The following is a 27,995-nucleotide window of genomic DNA, read 5'->3' on the forward strand; positions in this document are numbered from 1 at the left end:
CACTATACTGACAATTCTTTAAAGCTTTGATTTCATAAATCACAATTTTCCCACAGTTGTACCTGTCTTCCCTCCACAGCAGTACTAAACAAGGACAATGCAACACTCTAGAAGTTCATAGGACATAGAGAAGGAAAAAAAAAAATTACCTATTCCAGTTTCCACCCCCACCTGCCCCGTTCCTCTTTTGGCCCGGGTGTCAGAGCAGGGCTACGCGTGTTTAGAAGCTGGTGCGTTTGATTTGCAGAAGCGGGTGACTTTACTGGCTCCCGCTTGTCTGGCTTTATCAAATGCCCCTAGAGCTTTGAAATTCATCTCTGGCAACCTGGCCTTCAGGTTTATCTTGAGGAGTAAAAACTTAGCCAATTCAAGGGGATGTATCACAATAAAGGATAGAGCTGAAGAAGGTCTGCTTATTTTCCTCTTGTGGCCAAGGCACTTAATCCGGGAAAATCCCATTTGGAGTGTATTTTTATTTTACTTATTTATCTGTTTGCTTAGGCCTCTTTGGCTTGGTCTGCAAAGACGGTCACCCTTGCCTGCTCTTAGGTTTTTGTGCCACTCATGGTTCCTTTTCCCTGAGCCTGAGAAGCCCATCTGCCTGGCTCAGCGCATGCCTGTCATGAGGTCTCATTATGTTTCTAGAACTTCTATCCTCTTACTGTGGACTCTGGATACCAAGGGAGCAGTATTAGAACCCAAACTGTGGAATATGTGTGTACACGTGGGTATGTGTGTGTGCATACATGTGTACATGTATGCATATATGTATTAATGTGTGTGTGTGTTTATGTTTAAGGTCTAGGTTTCTGCTGAGGATGAGGGGACACATTTCCAGACAACTCCCTCTGCATCCACATCATGAACCCATTTGTGCACTGCGGTGGGCTGTGGTGGGATGACAGGGCAGGTTGCGGGGTGGAGGGTGGACTAGTATTCCCACTGGAAGCATGGCTTCACACAGACACAGAGGTCAGGAAGATACACCTATGGAGATGGCACATCCCACTGTTGGCAGTCTGTCTCCCTTCAGAGAAGAGCTGCTATTACCTCTTCTGCCTGTCTCAGTTCTGCACAAAGATGCTGAGTATGTTGAGAAGCCACTTTTATGTCTTTGTCATATGGGGGAATATGATACCAAAGGTTTCAAAGTTAATTAGTAATTATTTCTTATTCTCTTAACATCCTCCAAGCCAAAAATACCATGTTGATGAGATTTCTCAACATGAAGTGTCAGAGTTCAAACCTCAAGACAACACAAAGCACTGACCTCAGGATGACAGCCTCAAAGCCACCCTTACTTCTCTTCTCTTCCTTTCTTTGATCATGAAGGCTACCCCACTCCCCGGGACAGTATCCCAATGCTGATCTCTCCCTACCCATCCTTCAAGACCCAGCTCAGGAAGTCTTTACCAGAAACCAGAACCTCTCTTTTAATCCTGACTGTCCCCAACTCTTCTTCTCTGAAATGTGTCTGGTACTCAAACTTCTTACCACATGTGAATTCTTCCTAGCTTCTCTTGTCATCTCTCACATCATCATGTCTCACTCGGGTATAACTTCTGGATTAGCATTCGACCCACCATATTCTCTCATTGAAATTAATAATTCAAAGTCACTTTATACAAGAAGTGCTATTTTTGTTGTTAGTGAAATAGGTAGCAAGAATTCTGCATTAGAAGAGAGAACAAATTCATAGTGCCCCAAATTGATTAAATACTTAAGAAATGTCAGACATGACATGAAAGGCTTTTTGCAAGCAAGTGCACATCCATCTCTCCATGTAGTGTAAGTGGTAGACTCATTGCGTCCTCATTCTACACATGCAAGAACCAAAGTCTGGATGGGGCCAATCACTCTAAGGTCATTCCCCCAAGAACCTTAGGAATGGACTCCACATCAGTGTGTCTAACTTGAGAACCCAAGAACCTAACCCTTTGGCAATACTAGTTCTTCAAACTTCTCTCTCATCCTGAGAGAAATGTCATATGTAGACATTACAGGAAATTGCTTTTTATTCATTCTTCATTACATATACTCAGTAGTTGTTCAATTAATATTTTTAATATCCATGATTTATGCATTCTAAGTACCAGGAAAATAGCACTTAGAATGTCTAAGGAAGTATACATTCACTCTGCAGATTTGTTTTGAGTGTCAGAATATGCCAGGTACTGGGACTTAGATTTCTTTGCTGATTTAAAGAAAGAACTCCAGATATCTCCTTTGTTTCTTAATAGCCATCCCTAGAAGGTGCTCTCCTACCCCAAATCTTTCATACATTCCACATGGTGGCCATGTTAGAAAGATTCCTGCACAGAAATTTTTGCTTATTTCTCTGATGCTGACTGGGAGCTGATTCCTCCCACCCTATCTCAGACTTTAATTATGAATCTGAAATGTCAAACTTAGAAGAGAATTTAAGAAATGAATCAACGACAATGGCGGGAAAGAGAACATATTGCCACCATAATGTCTTTGGAGATAGGATACTTTTTGTTCTAAAGAGAGGATCCCAGCCAGAGAGACACATACCCAGCAAGTGCCTTTGTCATCAGAGGACCCACTGCCAAAAAAGACTAAGTATTTTTTCCTTCCCTGTTGTCTTGGTCAGGCAGCACTCACCTACCCAGGGAGAGAATCACCTTAAATATTTAGAGGGCATATTCTATGTCTTGCAATAACTATGTCCTAAATGGGAGAGGAATTTTCTTCCCTACCTCTTATGCTGGATTGTAAGAGGTAATCTTTTCCCAAGAATTGAGGTGTAGCTACATCATCAGAGTTGTGGAGCTTTCTCTTTTAGAGAGAGGTGCTCATAACATACAGAAGACACTGGCTGTGTAACAACACGCACCGGTCACCAATTATGTCTGTCATACCCCCCACCGTGCCTCACTCATGCATGCATACATTCTGTGCATTCTGAATTTGTAGCCAGGTGGCTTCACTCTCAACACAACCCCTTCTGATTGACTGGGGTGAACTGTCATTGTCCATTAAACCAAAGGGCCCGTCATCATCATTAATTAATATCCCCTTCCCAGAGGAGGGAGGATATTGCCCAAAGCTGTCAGACTCTGTATCATCATCCTCTCCAGATGGATATACTAGAAACCACATGTCTCAGACACACTCATCACAGCTCTTTTGCTCCGGCCACCATCAGGCCTGCTGTCTTCTGTGACCTGCTCCACATGATGCCACTGGAGAATTTGTGCTCCTCAGGAATGACAGAATTTTAGGACACTTGTTTCTAGGATTCTCTTGCATGAACACATCCACCAGGCAAAATTGGGAGTTTCAGGATAACACAGGCCGAATGTGCTTAAACTGCAGGCTCGGGACTTGGTTCAGTAAATGGTGAACAGGTCCAAAGCCATCATCTGCTGATTCTATTTATGTTGGCTTTTTCCCAGACCATTTTCTTCTTCCCGTCTGATCTTTTCTGTAGGTAGGTATAGTCTAATATGATTTATGCTGCTCTCTAATGGGCTTCTATCTTATGGTTACCTCTTGGCCACAATCAAATAGAAGCCTGAATGCTGATCTTTCTAGAAACACACAACAGTTTCCAGTTAAAAGACTGCACACTCTAGAATGCAGATCCTAATCCTGACACTTATTAGCTTTGTAATCTTATAAAAAATGATTGCATTTTCTCTGCCTCCATTTACTTATAAACAAGAGTGATGATTACAGTCCCTGTGTCATAAAGTTAATATATAGATTGAATGAGATAATTTAAAAGATTCTTTATAAAGTGTCTAAATGGTATCTCAGATATTACCTACTTACTGTGATCTTTCATCAACAAAAATCACTACCCAGCATTTTTGCTCTGAGGCCAGCTTTCCTGGCTCATATCTTGACTCTTCATGAATGGTGTCCATGGCAATGGTCACCTCACATTGAGGGGAATTTTTGGTATTTCAATAACTAAACCATGTAAGATAGGGCCCCAACACTTTGTCCCCAACATTTCCCTATCTCAACACATACATACACATGGTTCTGGTGTAGAGAGAACCCCATTTGTTGTAAGTTTCCAAGGAAAGAGTGAATAAAGTGATTATTTTTAATGAAAAGTGTGCCTCCCTCTGCATTTCCCACACAGACTCACCAACAATACATATGCCTGATACACAGACTCATCAAACAGTCATATTACACAGTGGATATCTGCTAACATAATTTAAAGAGCACACGAGAACAGCAGGTGATTAGCATGTAGAAGCCAAGAATGCATGTCATCTTCCTCTGTCACCCCCCAAATGTGAGCAGACGTGCATTCTATATATTCTATCTCTGTCACTCCCATCTGGCATATTGCCCATCTTTTCTCCTTATTAATTCATTTATGGATTTTCTTACTTCTCATTTATCTCTAACCACTCATCATTCATTGCCATTCTACTGGGAAATTCATGCTGGATGGCTTTCAGCTTCCAGCTAGGCAGAACAATCAGCTTTAAGGAACACTTGTGCCAGGTTCCGTGTCAGCCAATATTCTTTCTATCTAGGTAATCAGCCTATACGGCATTACTGTTCTGATCACATCAATTTCAAATCAAGTTGCTGTGAACTGCCAGGTTAATAAAACAAAGCCTCTTCTTCCCCCAGCCCCAGGATGCAGAACACCTTTACATAATGTAGTCCCACCACCGTTCAAAGTGAGGATAATAAGAGCCAGCAGCTTCCCTACAGACGGTCAACCAACCAAAAGGAGAGATGCAAAGGGAAAACATAAAGGTTACCAAAAAATGGCTGGCCATGTTCAGAGTCCCTCTGGTTCCTCTTCTCAGTCCCTGCCTGTTAGTAATTTTTGATTTCAGAAAACCATTCATGGAAACAGTTGCAAATAACAGGACATGACAAAGTCATTTGTGTTCAAATCTGTCATCTTTTCCATCATCAAGGGACTAATTAAAATGTTCTCCATTTTGGCAGAAAATAAAATTAACCAGAGAAACTATTCCACATGGATTTAAAAAGAGGGAGAAGGTCATCAGGAAGGAAAAACACCACCTGAAAATCAGAAAATGTTTTCAAGAGAGCAGGGACAGATCCGAGGCCAGAGAGGCCAACTGTCTGATTACTGTGGGACAGCTGAGTAGATTTCACACTCTCGAAGCAAGATGTTTCCACTGTAAACACTGGATCAAAGCAAGAAAATGTGTGGTATTTCAACAAAACACACTTAAACTTTAAATGTTTATATGACATTTACAAAAGAGGACTGAAATGTGGCAATTTACATTTGTTCATAAGAAAAGGTTCAGATGGTAACGAATCTGCCTGCAATGCAGGATTCAATCCCGGGTTCAATCCCTGGTTGGGAAGATTCCCTGGAGAAGGAAATGGCAACCCACTCCAGTATTCTTATCTGGGAAATCCCATGGACAGAGGAGCCGGGAGGACTATAGTCTATGGGGTCACACACTCTGAGAAGAGTCAGACATGACTGAGCATGCATGCACGGCATAAGAATACAACTTTGGTGATAAAGGATGGCATGTGGCCTTGCTAACTGCAATACAGGAGGAAGTAGAGATCCTGGACAGTGGAAGTACATTGGGCATTTAAATAATGTGGGTTGGTTTTAAGATTATAAGACTAGAACATTGTTTTCAGGCTTAAACTCACTGGAATGTAATATTTATTATACTGTCTATAATCTGTTGAGTATTGCTATATTTCAGGCACTGTTCACAGTACTTTAAGAAGATTAGCTTATTTCATCCTCAAAGAAATCCTATCAAGGAGATATTACCTTTATCCCCTTATTTTAAACAAGGAGACTAAGGTTCAAAAATTGTTGGATTTATCTCACGGAGATATATATGTGGCATGGCCAGGATTTAAACCCAGCCTGCTTGACTCCAAAATTTACACCCTAAATCACAATTTTATCCAACATGAATTTGAAAGTAAATCACTAGAATATGTAAATGTTTTCCAGAATACATGTTCAGTTTGAGGCTGAGATATATGATACTATATTTGTCTGGAACATGGGCAGGAAACGAAGTGGAAGAAATTTGTGACTGCATAAAAAGTTTGCAGGGTATTTTCCTAAATATATACACACAAACTATGTCCTGTGTCAGTCTACTGTAATTTCCATTACAAATACTTGAGCTCTGAGTTGTGCTTACAGTTTGCTAACATGCCTTTATACATACAGAGAAGTTCAGATACTAGAAGAAAACTCCCCAAAATACCTAAAGATTAAGGAATATAAAGAGCATTAAAAGAATTCCAATGATAGGTTTAAGTTTCTTAAGTGAAATTGGTTTCTTTCTTTGACATAACTGGATATGAGTCCCTTTCTACTCATCACACAAACAACTTATATTCTCTGAGCTTATCCTCAACCAAATGGCAGTATTGTGACTGGACATATTTAAATAAGTTTTATAACTATTTTTCAATAGCATATAAGTAGATGTTTGCACTTCCCAAATTCCAAATACGTTTTGTAATGGCTCATTATAACCCACTATGAATCCTTCACAGCACAAGACTGGCAAATGGATAAAATCCGTCCCCAAATAGCAGCTTTCTTTTACCTGAATCTACTTTAAACAGCCAGTAAAGTGTTGGTGTTTGTCATGAAAGCTAACTGAGCCAACACGTGACTTTATTTTGAACCTGGTCTTTCTGAGAAAAAAGGGTCAGAGTTCCCTTAAGGAAATCTGGTAAACTCTGCTTTTTGGTTTCTCCTCTTCAGCCCTGTTTAGGAAAAGAAAGACATATGAATCTTATCTCATACATTGGACCCCTGAGAAGATGACAATCAGCCTGTAGAGGTTATGTAGTCAAGAAAGGTCTTCAAGTCCAAGTGAGTGTCTTCTTTTTTCCCCCAATATTTAGCTACAATAATTTTCAAGTTTTATTTTATATTGGAGCATAGTTGATTAACAATGTTGTGTTAATTTCACAGGTACAGCAAAAAGATTCAGTTACACATTTATGAAGGATGGATCAGGAGTTTGGGATTGACAGGTACACACTGCAATATTTAAAATAGGTTAACAAGCAAGGATATACTGTAAGCACAGAGAACTCTGCTCAATATTCTGCATGAATTACATAGGGAAAGCATTTGTCAAGGGAGTGTGTTCTGATGCAATGCAAAGACGTTCCCTTAGTTCTTTCTTTAGAGACCTAAGAGAGCCCTGCCGGTCACTTTGCTTCACCCCTGACATCTATTAGTCCTTTAAGACTATTTTCAAACTTCATACTAGGCCCACTCTTATTCAAACCTTTTAATTACCTGACTGCTTCCCCAGACACTTTCCAAGTCCTCTGGACTTGGTCAACGAAGAATCTCTCCCAGAGATGTCTTGTGAATTATAAATTAACCAATATAAATGTTCTGCAATCCCCTCTCTCTCCCAAACAGACCAAGGCCACGTAAGGAGCTAGTCATTAAAATGACTGAGGGAAGGGCCAACCCGTGGCATTCGACGGCCGGTCAAAGCACCGCAGTGGCTGAAGACCACACAGGCCTTGTGACATACCTCATAGAGGTCGATCATGACGTTGCCCTCAGGCCCTCTGCTGCTCTGGACATTCTCTAAGGCCAGGGTGAAGTAGACTCCACGTGTGTCTGAGATGTAGAGGTTGTACGTGTCATTCTGGTTCCACTCCTGGACCGCTGCGAACACCTGGTTCTCATCGGTGCTGATGACATGCATGTCCTGAGGAAAGACACCGGGAAGGGGAGAGGAAGAACATTTTATACGTGCCCCTGGCGTGTGTCCACAGAATGTGAAGACGAGGAACACCAGGACAGGCATGTAGGTAGTGTGAGGGAGGATAGAGATTTTCCTTTTGTGTATCTGCGAAATAATAATTAGTTGAGCGTTAGTCACCTATTTCCTTTGTCACTTACAAGGTAAGGTCATCAGAAAATAAGACAGAGAGATGCTTGGGAGCTCAGTTACAATTTAATTGCCTCATTAGATAATTTGAAGGATAATTTCTCAAATATGTATGACTTTGGAGAATCAGGCATCCTGATAAATTTGCAAAACACAGAGTACCTGCTCAGAAGGCACACACAGGACAGAACGAGGGACAGAGAGAAAACAGACAAGCTTTGCATCTCTCATTGTGGTCCATGGAGCAGCAGCTTGACCATCACCGGTAAGACCGTTAGATACACAGAACCTCAGGCCTCACCTGTCAAATAGAAACCTGTATTTTAATAAGATCCATGGATGTATAATATATACATCCAAGTTTGAGAAGCACTTTCCTAAGGCTCAGCAAGCCCTAGAAGTCCCGGAGGAAAAATGTTTACCTGAGACCCCAGAGTACTAACCTTCAGGTTAATGAGCATTCTAGGTCTTAGCTTATCTAAACCTGTACCGTGAGAAGTTCATCAGGAAACCTTAAATAAAGGAGAGAAGAAACACTGCATAATTGATGATGTTTTCAGACTCTGCTTGTCCTGGAAGATAAAAACAAGGCAGAGGTAATGAGAGGCAGTGAGCAGAACCCCTGGGGTGGGGATTCTGACTCCTTTCTCCCCGACTTCTGATCCCAGAGGAGCAGGTGTTCAGGGGGAGACTGACACAGACCAGGGCTTGCTGTCTCAGACCAAGGCCTGCCGTCTCCCTCAAGGATGCCAGCTGATTGCCCTCAGCAACCTTTCCCCCTTCATCCAAGGTGGTACACATCAGTATCACTTTAAAAACCAAAAATCAAAATAAAACAAAACAAAAACAGAATTACACATAAGCCTAAAGGCAGAAGAACAGCCTGAAAAGATCCTTGGCCTTTGTGTAGCTCAGGGCTCAGATTCTCCAAGAGGAATCATCCATTCTCCTTGAAAGGCTTCAGGAGATCTGTCAGTCTTGCTTGACAACAACTCCAATTCTACCTAACTTCTAAATTTCTCATTGCAACCTCTGCCCGTATTCTCTCAATCCGTCAGTCAGCAATTCAGCTTCAAGTCTGCTTTAGAAACAGAGGAATGAGTCTCTCATTCCTCTTTCAAGTTGATCTTAGTGAACTCACGTGATTCTAGAAGGAAGAAGTCCTTACTCAAAGAGTTTTGTGTTCCTGAGCCCTTCTCAGACCTTACTGCCATACTCTAGAGCCTGATTACAATTTTATAGAAACAATCCAGAGTCAGGAGCCCACCGATGAATCCTGCCCATGAATCCAAGGTGGTTGATAATGCAAAGTGAGGTTTGGTATAAAAGCCGCCCAATGTACGACTTTACTTATGTACATTTTATTTTTCTTATGTACATTTCCCCTGGCAATGGTAGCTTGATATTCTTTGAAAAACATTCTCATCCCTCTCAGACAAATTTCCCTCTATTCTCCGTTTTTGCTACTTTCCCCCACCCTCAGCACCAGAAGTGATCTTGGAGGCCTAGCATTCAAGGAACACTGATTGGATTGGCAATGGACATTCCACCCAAGCAAACTAAGTAAGACATGATTCTAGAATGACTGTGAATTACTACAGAGAGAGAGAAATTATATTTTCCTGTTAGTTTGCAAGCAGTCAGAATAAAAAATAAAATCTAGATCTGTTTGAGACATATCTTGCAGGTAGAGGATAAGCCAATCCAGAAAAAAAAAAAGTAGGTTCATAAGGTAAAGAAAGAGGGTTCAAATTCTGTGACACCCTTGGAGTCTCTGAATGTGGATACCTAAGAAGTCTGGTCACGTGTGAACTTTTTAGAGAGGACAGTAAAGCAAAATGATTGAAAGATCGGTCTTTAAATAAAGCTAAGTTCAAATCCTAGCTCTGAAATTTAGCTATGTGAACAGAACTTTGTGCCTCAGAATTTCTACCTGCAAACTAGAGATAATAGTATGCCCTTCATGGAGCTGAAAGGATTAAATCAGTTAGTAAGTATTAAGCATATAACAAACAGTGCCCTGGAACCATACATGCTAGCTATTTTTAGTTACACAAACCCTAAATCTCCTTTGTTGATTAAGCCAGATTGATTTGGCCTTTCTGTTCATTGCAAATATTAGGGTATTGAAATATTATATTTATATATATTATATATACACTAACACACTAATAAAGAAGTGGTTTATCCACATGTTGTTTTTTTTTTTCCTAATGGAAGCAATTAACTGTGGAAATAAGCCCAAGGGTCATTCATCCATGGAGGGCCAATGGTTCCCCACTTCCTACAAGACAAATATCAACATCCTTACCCTAGCATTTAGAACTCTTAAACAAATACTCCCAATTCATGTTTCCTTCCTTGTCAGTGAGCAGGGTGTAGCATCACCCCTGAGTTCAAGCTAAAATATTTCAGCACTAACCCAAATGTCACGTAACTAATGCCCACCTCTGTGTCTTTGGAGTGAATCAGTGCCCTCATGAACCTCCGAGGCCCAGGCCACAAATAGACGATGCATTAAACAATCTTAGGGGCCAGAGTAAATCATCTATATTATCCCAGCCCACTTAAACTTATCCTTGGTAGATGTGGAAGAGAAAACATGGATGCTTTTCAGTGTTTAAGTCATTTAGAGAACTATTCACAGAACTATGGCTGACTTATGTTGATGTATGGCAGAAACCAACACGACATTGTAAAGCAATTATCCTTTAATTAAAAATCAATTAATTAAAAACCAACAGATTAAATAGTCATCACCAGATAAGGGCTAAAGACAGATCTTTCTCTAAATATAATCTAATTTTATTGAATAGACTGTTTAAAAATGACAGATGCCATTGGTCTTAAATATTTTAATTGAAAACTATGACATATTTAAATGCCATCTTTCCTTTTCTTGCCTACATCGACTTATATCAGGAAAACATGCTATTTCTCCCAAAATGGCACTTCATGTTGAAAGCTTGTACTGAGACACAAAATTTTAGACCAAGAAGTGAACTCTGAGATCTTTTAGAGCATTTCCCAATGTCTGTTCCATAGGACATCAATATTGTTGGATTTTAATAGTTTTTCTTTTTTAATGGATCCCTTTGTAAAATGTTTTGATGAATGCAAATTATACAGCTTTCTTGCTCACAGGACACCCTAGAACCTTTAAATACTGGTGAGCTTCTGTTAATCTCCACACAAGGAGCATGGAATGGAGTTTGTTTCCTTTTTTAAACTTTCGATCATAAAACCAAATTTTCATGAAGCATCTCTAAAGGCATTTTATTGAGTAGCACATTTGAGAAAATATTATTGTGAATCTAAGCTCTGTATTTTAAAAAATGTAAAAAAAAGTAGAAGAAAAAAAAAAAAAAAACAGAGAAATTGATAAACCAGCCCAAGGTTCAGAGCAGGTGAGTGACAGATCTAGGTCTGGAATTAGGGTCTCTCGCTGTGAATCAAGCAGCCTTTTCATCACCCACACCCCAGTTCACATCGATCTTCTCCAACACAGACAACTAGATCCATACTAATAATAATATTACCTTGCTTTTATAGAGTATCTGTCCTCCAAAATGCTCAAAGCACTTTCATATGTATTGCCTCATTTATCTCACTTGAGTAGCTCAGAATGAGCTCCAAGCTTGGTAAGGGAGGAAAACTGTCACTAACTCTCCCTTTCTGCTGGGCCTCATGCTCTTAATAGTAACAGCAATGTTAAAATCTCCCCACCCTGCTTTCCGATCACCTTTGCCATTGTATTATTATTATTTTTTAATACAGCTCAGGTTAACCTCAGTCTTTTCAGAGCTGACGCAATGGAAGGGGATGACTAAAGAAAAGTTGAGCATGGAAGCGCTGGCTTTTATCTCCGTTCTTTCAGTGAGCATGGAGCTTTTCTCCTTTTCTGCTGCAGCAGGAAAAGGTTTGATAGCAGGTCATGAAACATATGCAGCTTTGCCATGGATCATCCCAACCAAGCTGAGGCTTCTCTTTGAAGGTGTAATGGGACTGTAATGAGGCATCTCTTTGCCTTAAATAATAAACACCTACCTGGACCAAATAATACATTCATTAGCTGTAGTAGCTCTGATTTTTCTGGGAACAAGCTATATTAATCACTGCATTCTATCCTCAGACCTCAGATGAGGCTGAGTAATGGAAAACACTCATCTGAGACAGTGGGGTGGGGTGGGGTGGGGGGATACAGATAGCCAATTCAGGCTCAAAGTAAAACTTCTCTTTCCAGATTGGCACAATACCACTGGGAGTGATCATCCACAGTGATTGGTGTGATGGCTACGAAAAAGCAATGCAAAGTATGCATTTCCTAACACTCCAGTCAAGGGACCAAAGTGATTTCTTTGATTTTAAACTACCATTTCTGAGACAACTTAGATCAATGGGACTTTTTCTTTGGACGCTACTCAGTGTATAAAAATCTGGGGGGTGGGCAGTGCTGCTCCCTTTTAGTTATAGAATCTATTCATTTATTTTGAGAGTAGAAGGGTATAACAAAAGGAATGCTGCTCTGGGAGTCCAGAGACTTATATTTTAGCCTTGATTCTGCAGCAAGTAGCATTTAGTTTAGCTGAAACTTATTCCACTCACAAAGTATCTTCCCAAGAGGAAGTAAGCATGAGATGAGTGGTTCAGATATGCTGTTTCCTGATTTGGTCCCAATTCCCACATGCCTTTTGAACAGAAGCATCTCACTGCATTGAGTGTATTCTTGTTTTTAAAGGTGTAAATCTTGCAAGCCAACTACTTCATTTGTTGGTCAATCAAAGTCAGAAACTTATTTCAGTGCTCAGGGGAAACAAAACAAAACAAATGCAACCAACAGCTCTGTTGAACTTACCAAGAAAACATGATCATCTCCCTCATGGAGCTCCCTAAAAGATTACCAAGGGAAATTTTAACAACACTAAATGTTTCTTTTACTGACTTTACCCAATTCTCATTTAAGGCACAGCTCCAATGTTGTGTTTGTCTTTGTGTAAAATAGTTCAAGCTAAATCACGAGTGAGGAGCATTTAAACATATACAGGCACAGGCACACAGTTCTGGGCAATTACCACTGTTATTAATCTCTTAGCAGCTGAAAATAGTAACTACTCACATGGAAATAGTCTTTTGAAGTTAACAGCATAATTTAATGTGTGTTATTATCTCTAATGGGCTGAAGTTTACAGCTCACCTTTCACTACACTAGGGTTAGGGGCATAGTGATGGCCAAGAAGGAGGATTCTGCCTGGAGAAGCCACTGGCTCTCCTGGGAGAGAAGACCTGCAGTGGCCTTGTGCTGTATCTATCACAGGGTCCCTGGGCAGGAAGCTGGTACTGGTCCAAGAGAGCATATTACAAACTCAGGGATAGAAACACAAGACAAAGAGTCATGAAAATACAATTGAAAAGAAGTCATTGATGCTCCTTGTTCAACCAAAGATTTCAAAGCTGAGCTGCATTTAAACCTACACTCTCCCCTTCTTATAGCCACATACATCTCCCTTGTTTCATGATCAACACACCCACCTGTCAGAATGGCTATCATCAAAAAGTCTACAAAGGATTAGCAAGGATACAGAGAAAAGAGAACCCTAGTATACTGTTGGTGGGAATGTAAATTGGCACAGTCACTGTGAAGAATAATATGGCGGTTCCTCAAAAAACTAAAAATAGAACTACCATATGATCCACCAATTTCACTGCTGGGTATATAGTCAAAGAAAACAAAACACTAATTAAAAAAGGCAAATGTACCCAAATATGTGTGTGTGTGTGTACATGCATGTGTGTACACATATATGTCCCATTATATGTATCAATATACAATGGAATATTACTCAGCCATAAAAATGAGTGAAATCTTGCCTTTTGTGACGAGGGTGGACCAAGACAGAATTATGCTTATGAAATAAGTTAGAGAAAGACACATTCTCTGATATAGCTTATATGTGGAATCTAAAAAAATAAGACAAACAAATGTATGTAAGGCAGACTCACAGACATAGAGAACAAAATAGTGGTTACCAGCGGGGAAAGGGAATGGTAGAGGGGATAGATAAAGGCATGAGATTAAGAGACATAAACTGCTATGTATAAAATAAATAAGGGTATACTATACAGTACAAGAAAATATACCCATCATTTTGTAACAACTTTAAATGGAGTATATAACCTAGAAAAAATATTGAATCACTATGTTATACAACTGAAGCTAATATAATATTGTAAATAAACTATACTTCAATACATTTTTTTAATGAAGACACATTTCAGTGGTTGTTGCTAGAAAGAAGGGCACGGTGCATTAACAATTTATGGCCACTTAAAATACATCACAGTGGCAACAAGACCGCAAATCCACAACTTTGAGCGCCTGAGTAAGTCTCACTTCCACTAGGTGGCGCTCCATATTAACACAGTTCTTCAGTGTTTCTGGAGAGAAAGCCTGGGGATGTTAGCTGTTGGGAGTCTCTTCGCTGCCTCTGTTTTCAAAGGAATACGTTTTGGGGAACATTTAAAAAATTAGCTGTGCCGCTGAACCCTAAAGACAACTAGTCTCATAAGTTCCACTGGGAGGGAAAGCAAAGGTCAGAAGCTGTATCACTGTATCTGTGATACAGTGGCTGTATCACTTCATAAATAATAACAGATCAGAATATATATGTATCATACCTGTTGCTCTGATATACCGTGTGTCCAAAGCATAGTTTCTGTTTTGCTAAAAACCAATACATACCACTTGACAAGCAAAAGCAAATCAGTTATCAGCTTACTCAGATGTCCCTGTAGTAAGGATTCCAAAGAATCAGAGCAAGAGAGAGGAAAAGAGGGGTATGAATGGGAGGGACCACTGAGACAGAAAGGAAGATACTGAGATGGACAAAAAAGAATGTAAGTGAATCTGAGAAATGGAGATGGGGGGTTAAAAAAAAATAATAATAACTACAAGAGACTGAAAGGGTCCTTGGGAAAAAGAATAGAAATAGAGAAGGTGATTCAGGCCATACCTTGGGCAAAGCATACTTGGGGAGCTTCATCTGGGCAAACGCATTCCTTCGGTAGGACACGTAGTAATGTGGCCGTCCCCCTGATGTCAGCTGCAACGTGAACACAAAGGTTGTGAAAGGGGTCACTGCCACAGTTACAGGTCACAGAACAGTCCCTGGGCGGAAGGGGTAGCTACCAACACAACAGGTGAGTGACTACTGTGGGCAAGCGGAAAGCACTGGCGCTCCATTTCAAAACAACTCGGTCTACGTGAGTTGGTCAGAGCCCCAAACTGAACCCCCTTGACAGAAATACAATTCTTTGACTTGCCCTGTGGCTCAGAAGTCAGGAAAGAACTTTGGTTACTTTTCTTTTAACTGACGCAAGCCTGAGGGTATATTGGATCAGAGCCCCTCAGCAGCCCACCTCTCCCTAGCCCCAAGACTGTGACCACACAAGCAGATCCTTGTGCCATACCAAAAGGGAACGGGCCAGGTCACACAGTGGCAGGACCGGAGCCCACAGTCTGGGCACTGAATTCCAGTTTCATGCAGCCACACCATTGGCTGTGCGCCTGTCCCACACACAGCAGTGCTGCTGACGTGATAGACGCAAGGCCAAGCCAGGATCATGGTTCTAAATCATTCTCGATCTCTCCCTCCCAGAAGAAAATGGTGAGCTACTGCCCCAGGTCCGCCCGGGATGTACAGCCCAAAGAGCCCTGTGGGTCTGAGGGAGGGGGAGGAGTGGTGTGGTCACCCTCAGCTGAGCACCATGAGGTGTGGGGGGTCAGGGGTACACTGCCAAACTCTCCCTTAATCCCCCTTTAATAAGCTATTATTGACACATAACATATGCAGGTTTAAAGTGTACAATATGATGATTTGATGCATATATATTATGAAATGTTTACCACATATAAGGTTAGCAATCACCTTCATCTAATTAAGATTATGTGTGTGTGTGTGTCTGTGTGTATGTTGATAACATTTCAGACTCATTCTCTTAATAATTTTAACTGTATAATACAATATAGCCACCATGCTGTATACTACATCGCCAGAACTTATAGCTAGACATGTGTACCCTTTGACCAGCATCTCCCCATTTCCCTAGCCTCTGAAAACCACCATTTCACTCTCAGTTTCTCTGGATTTCTGTTGCCACTCCTAACTCATATAAACACCTGGAGTTTGAAGTCAGTTGCTTTGCATACTCAGAATGTCAACAAATGCTCTGGGTGAATTTTCATCAGACACATAAAAATGTGACTGGAAAGTTAACATATTCACCATGATGTGGCCAGCTCTCTTTTAGTCCTAGCAATGGGTTATATATTCATAGTGGCCTGGGTAAAAATATATATAAAACTCTAAAGGCACACTTGATTTTTCATTTGTAAGTCTTATATGTGGATTATAAACTGTTAATAGAAAACAGGAAAGGTCCCTGGAAGCAACAGTGATGGAGAAATGAATTAGATATAGAACCAATATGGGTAACCATTTTCCATTTTAATGTCACTTGATAATTTGATGCTGAAGTTATCAGAGTGCTCATTACTTATTTTCCTGAAGAAAAAAGGAAGTGTGTGTGTGTGAGTGTAATTGTGAAATAGTTTAAAAGTACATAAGGAATTTGACCATTTGCTTTTCAATATATGGGATCAAATATTCTAAATTATAATTTCTTGCCCAAGTAAATATAGTAGTGTCTAGAATGTCTCAATCATAGTGAAATTGCATGTATGTGTATTTTATATATATATATATATATATATATATATATATATAAACTATTTAGTAATAGTACCTTTGTCAATTTTAACATGAAAAGCAACAACTGAGTTTTTAAGTGCTTCGTCCAAACAAGTTTAAAGTTTTATTAACTGCAAAAAGAAACAAAGGATACTTGTTCCTTCTCTCTTTTAATTGCTCCTGAACCCTGTTTCTCAAATTGTTCTCCACTCTCTCTGGAGGTGAAAAACCCGCCTGAATTTCTCATCTAAATTCTCTTGATCCTAATCACAGCAGTGCCTGACAATAATGGCTGATTACTGGCTCTGCCTCCCACCACCTCCAGCCACCCCACAGCTTGTTACCACCTGGCTCTCTATTTTTAAGGCAGGTTCTGAAGAGGAGGCTTGTTGGCTGCCTGCTCTAGGAAGAGACTGACATATCTGTTCAGTCCTATTGATGACTGAAGGGAGCCTCTTTGGAATGCAGGTGATGTGACGAGGATGAATGCAATGTCAATAGACATTGACATTCAGAGCAACGTCCCCAGGACCCCGTTTTGACATATCCTTCAGACACTGCCCCAAGGAAGTGAAACAGGAGGAAAGAGGGCACAACCTTTAAAAGAATGACACGTCATAGGACATGACAAAGACTGATTAGAACCAACTGGGTCCAAGATGGAGGGAAGATTCTGTTTCCAAGGCACTGTGAGTCACGTTATACACTCACTGTAATACATTAGCACGCGAAAAGACACATCAACCAGCGCCATGACAGTTCCAAGGGCAACCATGAAAAGCCAAAAAGTGGGTGGTGGCCCAATTCCTGGAAATGCCTGCCTCTTCCCCCAAATAATTGGAATAATCCTCCCTCTGATTAGCTTATGAAATTACCCAGGCTGCAAAAACTAACTGCGCCGTACTTCTAAACTCTCAGGCACCCTCTGAGATGGCCCACACTCTGTCTATGGACTGTGTTTCTCTCCAAATACATCCACTTCTTACCAATTACTTTATCTCTGAATTCTTTCACTAAGAAGCAATAACTTCAAATTCACAGGCAATAGAAGGAATTGCTATTCTGTTAGTATAGAAGCTTCAACTTGGTAATGTTCCTTTTGTTAAAAAAAAGAATGCCTTTGCTTCTTTCTCGTTCTTCAGGGAGGGCAAGCAGGTGAAGGGGCTGCATTAGAAGCAGGGAAGGGAAATGTCTTTGAAACAATCAGCGGAAGCGGATCTTTCATACCTGAACAAACACGTAATCATCCTGGACAATCAGAGAGTCTGGGTCGATGTAGCCTGGGAAAGGTTTATTTCTGTTGGCCTCTGTGCAGTTCTGCATTCGGCATGTTAGGTACTGTGAATCTGAAAAAAACAGAAAAATGGGGGTGGGGTGATATACACACAGAGATAGAGTCAGAGTAGCCATTTTCTGTTTCTCTTGCTATCTGCAATTCTTTCAACAAACCTCACGTTCTCTATTAACTACATTACTGTTGTTATTATTATTGTTTAAATTTTCATGATTATTTTACTCACTCGCTAACAACACCACGACCACTATTTCCCAGTGCCTCCACCAACTCTCGTCATCCTAGAATACTAAATTCTATTAACTAAATTTTTTTCCTTGCAAACCAAAATGAAAAAAAGCAAATTCAAAAGCTGGCAATAATACTTGTGCCTTCTTAGTTATTTTTCTGGTTAATAGGATTCACCTCCATACTCTGATCTTTGATAAACAGGGAAACACACAAATACATGTGCAATCATTGGTCATCTCATGCTAGAAGTGCACTGGTATAAACAATAAGGCCCTATGTCAAGATAAAGGTTTTTCTTCTATTACTAATTGGAAATAAAACAGAATTGAGAAGAGCTTCCCTACTCAAAAACATTGCTCTCATTTTATAGTTGAGTAAACTAAGGCCCTGCCTCTCACCTGAGACTAGAAGAGAAAGAAAGTGAAAGTGAAGTCGCTCAGTCGTGTCTGACTCTTTGCGACCCCACAGACTGTAGCCCACCAGGCTCCTCTGTCCATGGGATTCTCCAGGCAAGAGTACTGGAGTGGGTTGCCATTTCCTTCGCCAGGGGATCTTCCCAACCCAGGGATCAAACCCAGGTCTCCCGCATTGTAGGCAGACGCTTTACCGTCTGCGCTACCAGGAAAGCCCTCACCTGAGCCTAGGGCAGGTGATAAACATATCAGTAAAAATGACTCTTAACAGATCTGACCCCTGCTGCTGACAGTATTAATATATTGTACCAGGGAGGCTGTCTCTGTTCTGCAGCCACAGCTGTTCTGCCCTCTCTGCGAATCAGACGTCACTCAGAACTCCCTTTGCAGAACTCCCGAATACATTCAAACCTTCCGTCAGTCCTGCGCCAACCTCCCCTCACACTTCTCTTCTCTCGGGCTGATTCTTCTAATCTGACCTAAAATATGTTTAGAAATTTGGCCAAATTTCCTCCCACTTAAGAGGCTTTACATTTGTATCCCCTCTGTCCTAAAGGCGTCTGCCCAGGTTGTTCTCTAAAAAAGGTCTAGATTTCAGCTTACTGTTATTTCTGGGGGTCTCCTGTGATGGCTTTTCAATAACACTCCATCCTGTTAATTCCCTTCATGGAACTTATCACAATCTAAGTATGAATCAAATCAGCACATAGTACATAATAAAGAAATATTTTCTGGAACATGCCACCTTACTGGAATATATCTTTTTTAACAAAAAAGGAAATTATTTTACCTTTTTTTGATGTTTAATGAATGGGTGAGTTTGATTTTAGGACATGCAAAGATGTATGAACAAATACTCTTCCAAGTGAGGAAATAAGGACATGATTATATACATGAAATGGGGGTAGGCAACTGTACTCTGAGTTGGATATAAGGATTCACTGATGACTTCCCTGAAGGAAATTTCTAGCACTACTTTCACTTAAAGAACCTGGGCAAACCTGTACTCTACAAGCAGGGCCACTAGGGGGCGAAATGCACATTTGCTCCAACTGACCAATGGCTGACAGTTGCTGATAAGCTCTAAGGAGAGGGAAGGAGCAGAGCTTACCCAGGCTTCCTTTATCCTGCTGCCATGTGTGGGGATGGAAATAGCTCTCAAGTATATATTTTAACCCATCTAGTCCTCCAAAGAACGACTAAAGAAAAGACGTCTACTCTCCCTTCCCCACCTAATTTTTAGACATTCTTATATTAATAGTTTCATTTTAGGACATAATTCATGATCTTCATCTCTGAAGGGAATTTCTGGGATTCATTTCTTCCCAGAACACTTCTCTTCATGGGACACAAAATCTTTACCTCACCATTCCATACCCTATCAGACCCTTGCAGAGCTTTCAGTTGTCTTCTGCCTTTTAGAAGGCAGCTCAGGATCACAGAAAAGGAGACTGGCATCTATGAGACCTGGGTTTGAGTTCTGCTGTGGTCACTTCCTAGTTGCATTGCTCAGAGAACACCACTTCACCTCCCTGAGTGTCATCACTGTCCTTTCTCAAATGAGGATGCCAGTGTCAACTATCTCATAGCTTGGTTCTAAGAATTAACTGAAATAATATATATGCTAAATGTTTTGAAACTCAGAAGTTGTACAAAAACTATAATGTTCCTATTTTTCTCTTCTGCAACCTTTCACAATGATTAGATCATGTTGGGGCACATTGTAGGTACTTTAAAAAACTGAATTTGAGTATTCCAGTTATATTTCACTATTGATTACTATTGGTGACCGGTCCAATACTCATTCCTCCCTACCTCTTTGCCAGAAAAGCCAATATGGACCTGCTGGCTCATCTTTCTCCCATGTCACTCAGAAGCTCTGATATGCAGGGAATAATTCTCTTGGGTCTGTGTTTACTTCAAGTCTTCCTACTCCACCTACCATCATTTGCTTTAGGAGAGGCCTTTTTAATCCAATTCTAGTAAATAAGAAGTTGTAAGGGGCTACAGGGAGGCATAGCAGAAGACCTTCTTCTGCCCCCATACAACACTGTGTCAACATGATGTCTGGAAGTTCTCTAGCCTTCCTGTGCATGGAGGAATCTTACAGTGGAGCTTCCATAATGAATATGACAAAGAGATGGAAAGGGCCCCTTCCCTGATGACATCACTGAGCCTCTGATTGTACTGAACCCAGAGCTGCCCTTTCTCATGCTTCTTGTTACGTGAGATAATGAATGAAAACAATCTGAATTAGAGGTTCTGACTGAGGAAGTCTCGGGCTTCAAATTACAAATACAACTTTCCAATTAGAATTCCTAAGACTGCCACCTCATGGGGATTTCTTGATGAGTACACTGTGCTTGTTTTATTTGTAGTGTTGTCTAATAATTTCTTTCTTAAGACTTCAACTTTCTCTTCAAAGGTCCCTGAACAAACATAAGATGGAAAACATAAAAATAAACTCTTTATATTTATAACTTAACTATATGGAAATTATGAATCTGAGGGATTTGGGGAGAAATTAAAAGAATAGGGAAACTAATATTTGTTGTGCATTTATGTGCCAAGTATTCTAAAGCATGTTCACATTCATTTGGTATACTTAATCATCACAATACTATGGCATATAATTTATCAACTGATTTTTGCAGGTAAAGAGAATGAAGCTCCGGGAGATTATAGAAAGGGCAGTATGGATTTTCAAACTGGGTTGGCCAGACTCCAAGTCTGGTTTATTCCCACTACATTGCATGAAAAACCCTGGCAAGTTTGGGGCCAATTTTTGTTAAGTATGTTTTGGCTTCAAATTATCAATGGACAAACCTAGATACAAGAAAAAAAAAAAAAAGAGAGAGAGAGAAAGAAGAAAGAAAAAACAACTGTACGTTTATGTTTTCATGAGGTAATTGGCAATAAGGATCAACATCTATTAAAATCTCTTTTGACTTTGAGTTCATTTCTGAGAATTTGACTTGAAGAAATAATCAATGAATCATGCAAAGATTTAGTTACTTTGATATTCATCATAGTGTTGTTAATAATTTAAAAAGGTAAGAGAAAACACAATGGCCAACAGTTGAGGCACAGCTAAACAGATTGTAGAACATGCATAGCTTGTTATGAATCCTTATATGAGGATTTACAGAAATTCTTAATACATTTTATATAATAAAATAGTTACCAACTAATAATGTATCGCTGTTAATTTCTTAGCTTTGAAAAATAGATCATGGTTGTATAAGATGTTCGCATTAAGGCATGCTGGTTAAAGCTTGCACTATCTTGGTAACTTCTCTGTTTATCTAAAATTATTCCAAAATAAAAGTTTTTAAAAAGTAGGTTACCAAAATATGTGCATATGGACATGATTTTGTGCAAGTGGTATATATAGATATCTACATATGTATGTTTGCATGGGGAAAATGAATAATAGATATATACGAGACGTCAATGCTAGTACAGAGGCAGTGCTATGAGAGAAGCAGACAACCAACTGGCATGCAAATCTCTGGTCAGCACTTCTCAGCCAGGGAAGGCGGCCAAGGGTGATGGTGGGCTTGTGGGATCCTATTCATAAGAATTAGAGAATCGTCTCTAGCTCCTTTGCTTGTTCTATCCCTCTCCACTCCCCATGCCACACAGTGAGGCAGACCTGTTCAACGAGCTGTTCGTGTGCTGAGAATTTTAAAATGTACAACCAAAGGACCCAGGAAAAGCTCCAGAAAGAGGTCTTGAAACCATGTCTTGCTCAGAGTGGCTCAAAGTGAAATCTACAAGCTGAAGGGGAACCGATCAATTCCCAACCGCCTGCCGGTGGTAAAGTGCTCCTGCTTTGTTCTCCTTCCCCTCCTAATGGAAACAAAAAGAAATTGGCTGCACTTCATAATGAGGGACCAATCACTCCTATTCCCCTTGGGGCTTGCTGTAATAGCATTAAGTGTGATGAACTCTTTCCATATTCAATTCTGGTGAGTGTATTATGCGATTCCATAGGAGGTGTCTTGTAATTTGGCATTAATTAACGTCAATTAATGTAGGCAACCGCTAGACTTTAGAATTAATTTCATTACTTTTCCCACACAGATGTTTTCCTTGCCGCAGGTAATTAGGACACTGTGCTGCTCTTTCTAAGCACGCTCACTCTCTGCAACAGCTGCTGCTTGGCATAATGCAATTTCCATGCCCCCAGATCAGCGCTGCTCTAAAGAAGGGAAGCTGCTTTTTAAAGGCCAGACTTGGAGCAGGGGTATAGCGGCTTAAATGCAGGCTTAGCTTGGTAAACCTAAAGCAAATCATTTTACTGCTCCGGTCTGTAAAATGGGTATAAGCAGGAGCCATCTTGCTAGCAGTTGTGAGAGCTAAAAACCACAGTCGGGAAACGCATTCAGTCCAGGGTCAGGCTGGACTGGGCTCACACAGTGGGAGCTGGGGTTGTGATCAAAGTCCCCCATCCCCAGCTTTCATCACCAGTATGCTCACTGGGTCTCAAGGGAACCGACTGTAAAGTACTATAGACATTTCTACCTGAGACAATAGTTTTCTTTATAGTCATGTTTTGATTTGGGGTAATTTATTTGTGTAATGTTTTAAAGCACCATGAAGAAGCATTCTCCCAGTGTAACTAAATAAGTATTCTATGCAGGTAGTGGTCAGGGCAGAACTGGACGGTAACTCGGGTCTGAGATGACCCAGAAGTCACCCCGCCGCCTGGCATGCAGGCTGGCCGGCCTGCGGCCACGTCAGGGTCTCCCTCCCCTTGGGGTGAAGGGCTAGCTCTGAGCGCTGTCCCTCTCTCTTCACATGCTGTGTGTCTCCGAGAAGGTCATTTACCAGACAAGGCTTCAGACTTTTTCTCTATAAGATGAAGGTTCTTAGAATTTTAGAATCAAAGGAGGATGGTAAAAATCAGGCTATTGACTTAAAGATCTGAAGGTCTTTACCATCCTTTACCCACTGGGACCTGTTTCCTTCTCAGTCTTGCCCAAGCAATCAAAACTCTATGATGCTGCTGGCAAGTCTGTGTCTCCGGGGTTTCTGCCTTTTCTAAACAGCATTTGCATTGCTGACTGACACTCCATGTTCATTCAGAGAGCTCCCTCCCGGGGCTTGAACTGCCTCTTCCTTTCCTGTGATCTTCTCCTAACACTTCCTGAGCTGCCTTCTGTGGAGCTTTTCCTGAGGCTCAGGCAGATCTCTCCTCCCAAGAATGGCTCCACTGATAGCAACAGTGGCATTAACCTCCAAAACCACCAGAGCCACCACTCCTCTGGGTCAGGAACTGTGCTGAGTGCATCATGTGCTTATTCTCTTTTAAAGTTTGGAAAAAATCCAGAGTAAGGTACCTTTTACAGATGAAGAACTCAAAGCTTAGGGCCAACAGTTTAATATTGCAAAACTTTAGTCTTAGATAAAACCATAAACCAAGCTGGTAAGCATAAACACTTTAAAACTTTCTCCCATCCCCCATTAATTTTCAACTTAAAGCAGAATAGTTTTTAAAGCCCATAACCTGTTTGTAAATTTTTATTTCGCCCTTTCTATAGTCCTATTGTTTGTTTTAGAATGTTCCTATTAAATGTTTCCTCCCAAAACACACACACACACACACATACACACACACACAGACATACAGGTGTGTCAACAATCTTGTGCTCATAGAAACTTCATTCCCAACTGGATCTAGAACCCTCTGGCATATACCAGTTAGAAATGGAGAGCTTCAAAAGTGAGACTCCAGCATTGACCCCTGAAAGACTATATTGAGGACAAGAAATTTCTGTGAAAATTACAAACTTGGATCAAATGTCCTCTGGCATGATGAACCTGTGGCATTGCTTTCTTCCAGGCAATCTCCTGATTTCAGCCCAGTGTGACTTTCTAAATGCTGTCTTGTACTGTTAGTCTTTGGATATTCAGGAGGCCATGATTACTACACAGAAAGTTCTGGAATCATACATTATTTTTGTCAAGCATGGGGCTAGGAACTGGGGACATGAGAGAAAACAATAGGGCAGAATAATTTTGTAGAAACACAGAAAGCCCCTCACCAAGGATAATGCAGTGGGGGAGTGCATTATGAGGAGTTCAGGGGCAGGTGTGTGGGCCCCCAGGTGACGGATGTCTAATCTTCAATCCTCTCCACAGAGGACTTACTCTGTGTGGGGATTTCTCCTGTGACGCTGCTTTTATTTTACTTTGGGTCATACAAAGCTGTAGACCTATTGTGCCCTCCTGGGCTCTAGACGGAGACTATTTTACTGTTGACTGACTCACAGAGGGACAACTACTGGTGTAGAGATGATGATGGGCACACCAATGGAAGACTTCATGGAAAAGTTGAGAAAAGCCTAGAAGGCTGCTTGGAATGGTGATAAGGAGTGAGGGGGACATGACTCAGAGAGCAGGAGCAATGGGCCAGGGCACAGAGGCAGGAGACAGAACTGGGGACAGGCTCAAGGAGGGCTAGCTGTCTCTTTCATGAGAACACCACACCAGAAGTCCAGTTTAAGCCAAGAAAAGAAATCAAGCTATCCATAAGGTTCACCCAGCCATGAAAAACCCAGGAGCAAGCTCGTTCCAGTAATTTTCCAAACTGAATTTACAAAGAAGGGGGTGGGGTGGGAGAGAGAGAGGCAGAGACAGCAAAATGGACAAATACTAAGAAAGAAAGAAAATAGGAATGAAAGTGGGAAATGGAGGGAAGAAGGGAAGAGAGGTAGAAAGAAATGAAAGCATTTTTGCACATGGGGGAGAAAATACACAGCATGCCTTCTCCAGAGTTTCTGGGGGATGGGGGTGTACTATTCATTACATGTGTTCACGTGTTATATGATGAATGCCAGGACAGAGGGTAGGTTCAAGGAATGGCCTCTGAAACATGTGGGTATATTCAATCCACCATTTCTATACTAAGTTGGTATTTTCATCATACTCAACACTGAATATCATACTTGGAACATGATAAATGTTCAATAAAGATCAATAGAAAAACATCTATTTCTGTTTCATTGACTACATTAAAGCCTTTGACTGTGTAGATCACAACAAACTGTGGAAAATTCTTCAAGAGATGGGAACACCAGACCACCTTAACCTGCCTCATGAGAAAGCTGTATGCAGATCAAGAAGCAACAGAAAGAACCGGACATCAAAAAACGGACTGGTTCCAAATTGGGAAAGGGGTATGTCAAGGCTGTATACTGTCACCTTGATTATTTAACTTGTAGGCAGAATGCATCATGCAAAATGCCAAGACTGGATGAAACACAAGCTGGAATTAAGATTTCCATGAGAAAAATCAATAACCTCAGATATGCACATGACACCTCCCTTATGGCAGAAAGTGAAGATGAGTTAAAGAGCCTCTTGATGAAAGTGAAAGAGGAGGTTGAAAAAACTGGCTTAAAACTCAACATTCAAAAAAACTAAAATCATGGCATCCAGTCCCATCACTTCATGGCAAATAGATGAGGAAACAATGGAAACAGTGACAGATTTTATTTTCTTGGGCTCCAAAATCACTGCAGATGGTGACTGCAGCTATGAAATTAAAAGACACTTGCTCCTTGGAAGAAAAGCTATGACAAGCCTAGACAGCATATTAAAAAGCAGAGACATTACTTTACCGACAAAAGGTCCATATAGTTAAAGCTATGGTTTTTCCCCGTAATCATGTATGGATGTGAGAGTTGGACCATAAAAAAGCTGAGTGCCAAAGAGCTGATGATTTTGAACTGTGATGTTGGAGAAGACTCCTGAGAGTCCTTTGGACTGCAAGGAGATCAAACAAGTCAATCCTAAAGGAAAACAGTCCTGAATATTCATTGGAAGGACTGATTCTGAAGCTTAAGTTCCAATACTTTGGCTACTTGATGTGAAGAACTGACTCATTAAAAAAGACCCTGATGCTGGGAAAGATTGAAGGCAGGAGAAGAGGATGAGGATGAGATGGTTGAACAGCATCACCGACTTGATGGACATAAGTTTGAGCAACCTCCAGGAGTTGGTGATGGACAGGGAAGCCTGGTATTCTGCAGTCCATGGGATCACAAAAGTTGGACTCAACTGAGCGACTGAACTGAACTGAAAGATCAATAGGTACAATCCCTGCCTTTGGCAGTGGAATAAACAGAAAGAGATGACACATTTTGTCTTTTTGTATTCCAGCCACCCTGCCTCCCTGTTATTCCTGGATGTCCACAGGCCAAATCCTTCACATATGCTGTTCCACTGTCTGCAATGCTCTTCCATGTGGCAGACCCACCTCTCTCCCTTACTTACATAAAGACTTAGCTGAAATACCAAATGCCACCTTATCAAAGATTCTTTCTTTGACAGCTCCCCATCTCCAACCAGCCCCTCTTTATAGACTTTGCTTTTTACTTATCACCACCTAGCAGTATGCATATACTCAACCTGTCTCCCCTAACCAGAAGGTAAGCTTGATGAGAGTGGGGCCTTTGAAACATCCCTTATCACCCCTCATTCATGCCTAGAAGGGCACCTGGCCTACCACTCATGTCCAACAATGCCTTTCAAATGAATAATAAACAGGTCTGGAATAAACCAGACCTGGCTTCAAATTTTGGCCCTGCAGCATTGGCAAAAATAATTAATCAAAAATATGTAATCACTGCAAACCTCATTTTCATCATAGTTACAGTGAGGAAAATAATTAAAGGAAAGAAAGAGAATAAGAATGAGAGTGGGGAAAAGGAGCGAGGGAAAGAAAGGAGAAAGGACATATTTCCAAGGGTTGCTGTAAGTAGTGTAGCTAAAAAGTATCTAGTGCAGCAGCAACAGACAAATAATAGGAATATAATGCACAATGCTGGCATCCTGGCTGCTTAAAAACATATGGGGCAAAGGAAGAGTTGTGATATGAAAAAATGGCAAGACCTTTACAATACTACCTTTTGGTTTTGCTTTAAATTTGGAATCAGAAACACAAGAAATTGCTCAAACTCTTAGAAATTGTGTTTTAGGAACTAATGTTACTGAGTCCTGGAGGAGCCTGAAGACCCAGTAGAAATCTAGTCCTTTGTCCTAGAGTTAAGATTTGGAGAACTAACAAGGTCATGGTGAAGGTGAAAAGAGATGAGACATGCAAAGAAAGGAATTAGCAGGCATCAACCTAAATTCCCATTCACTATCGTAGGAATGAATAACATAGGCAGAATCCACACAGGGTAAAGTAATACAGCAGTGAGAAAGATTGCACTGGAGCTCCATTCAGCACCATGGACAGAGCACCAATCAACGTACTGGGCAATAAGGCAGAAGGGTATACAAGCCATGATACCACTTCTATGAAGTGCGAAATATACAAATCAATATTACACATAAGATAATAGTATGTGAGTCTGATGGGCTACAGTCCATAGCATTGCAAAGAGTCGGACACAACTGAGCATCTAAG

The 27,995-nt window shown here is 40.8% G+C and overlaps 1 protein-coding gene across 5 annotated transcripts in view; it reads right to left on the reverse strand.

The window, feature by feature from the left end:
• SORCS1 (sortilin related VPS10 domain containing receptor 1) overlaps positions 1-27,995 on the reverse strand; it is a 581,948-nt gene that overhangs the window by 128,988 nt on the left and 424,965 nt on the right. For all 5 annotated transcript variants that reach the window (XM_061162594.1, XM_061162593.1, XM_061162595.1 and 2 more), the window contains exons 7-9: positions 17,864-17,982; positions 14,900-14,989; positions 7,527-7,706 (exon numbers count right to left, since the gene is read on the reverse strand). In XM_061162594.1, the coding sequence (XP_061018577.1) occupies positions 7,527-7,706; positions 14,900-14,989; positions 17,864-17,982 (389 nt within the window). The remainder of the gene's footprint in view (positions 1-7,526; positions 7,707-14,899; positions 14,990-17,863; positions 17,983-27,995) is intronic.

Source organism: Dama dama, chromosome 15, assembly GCF_033118175.1.
Source record: "Dama dama isolate Ldn47 chromosome 15, ASM3311817v1, whole genome shotgun sequence".
Classification (NCBI taxonomy): Eukaryota; Metazoa; Chordata; class Mammalia; order Artiodactyla; family Cervidae; genus Dama; species Dama dama.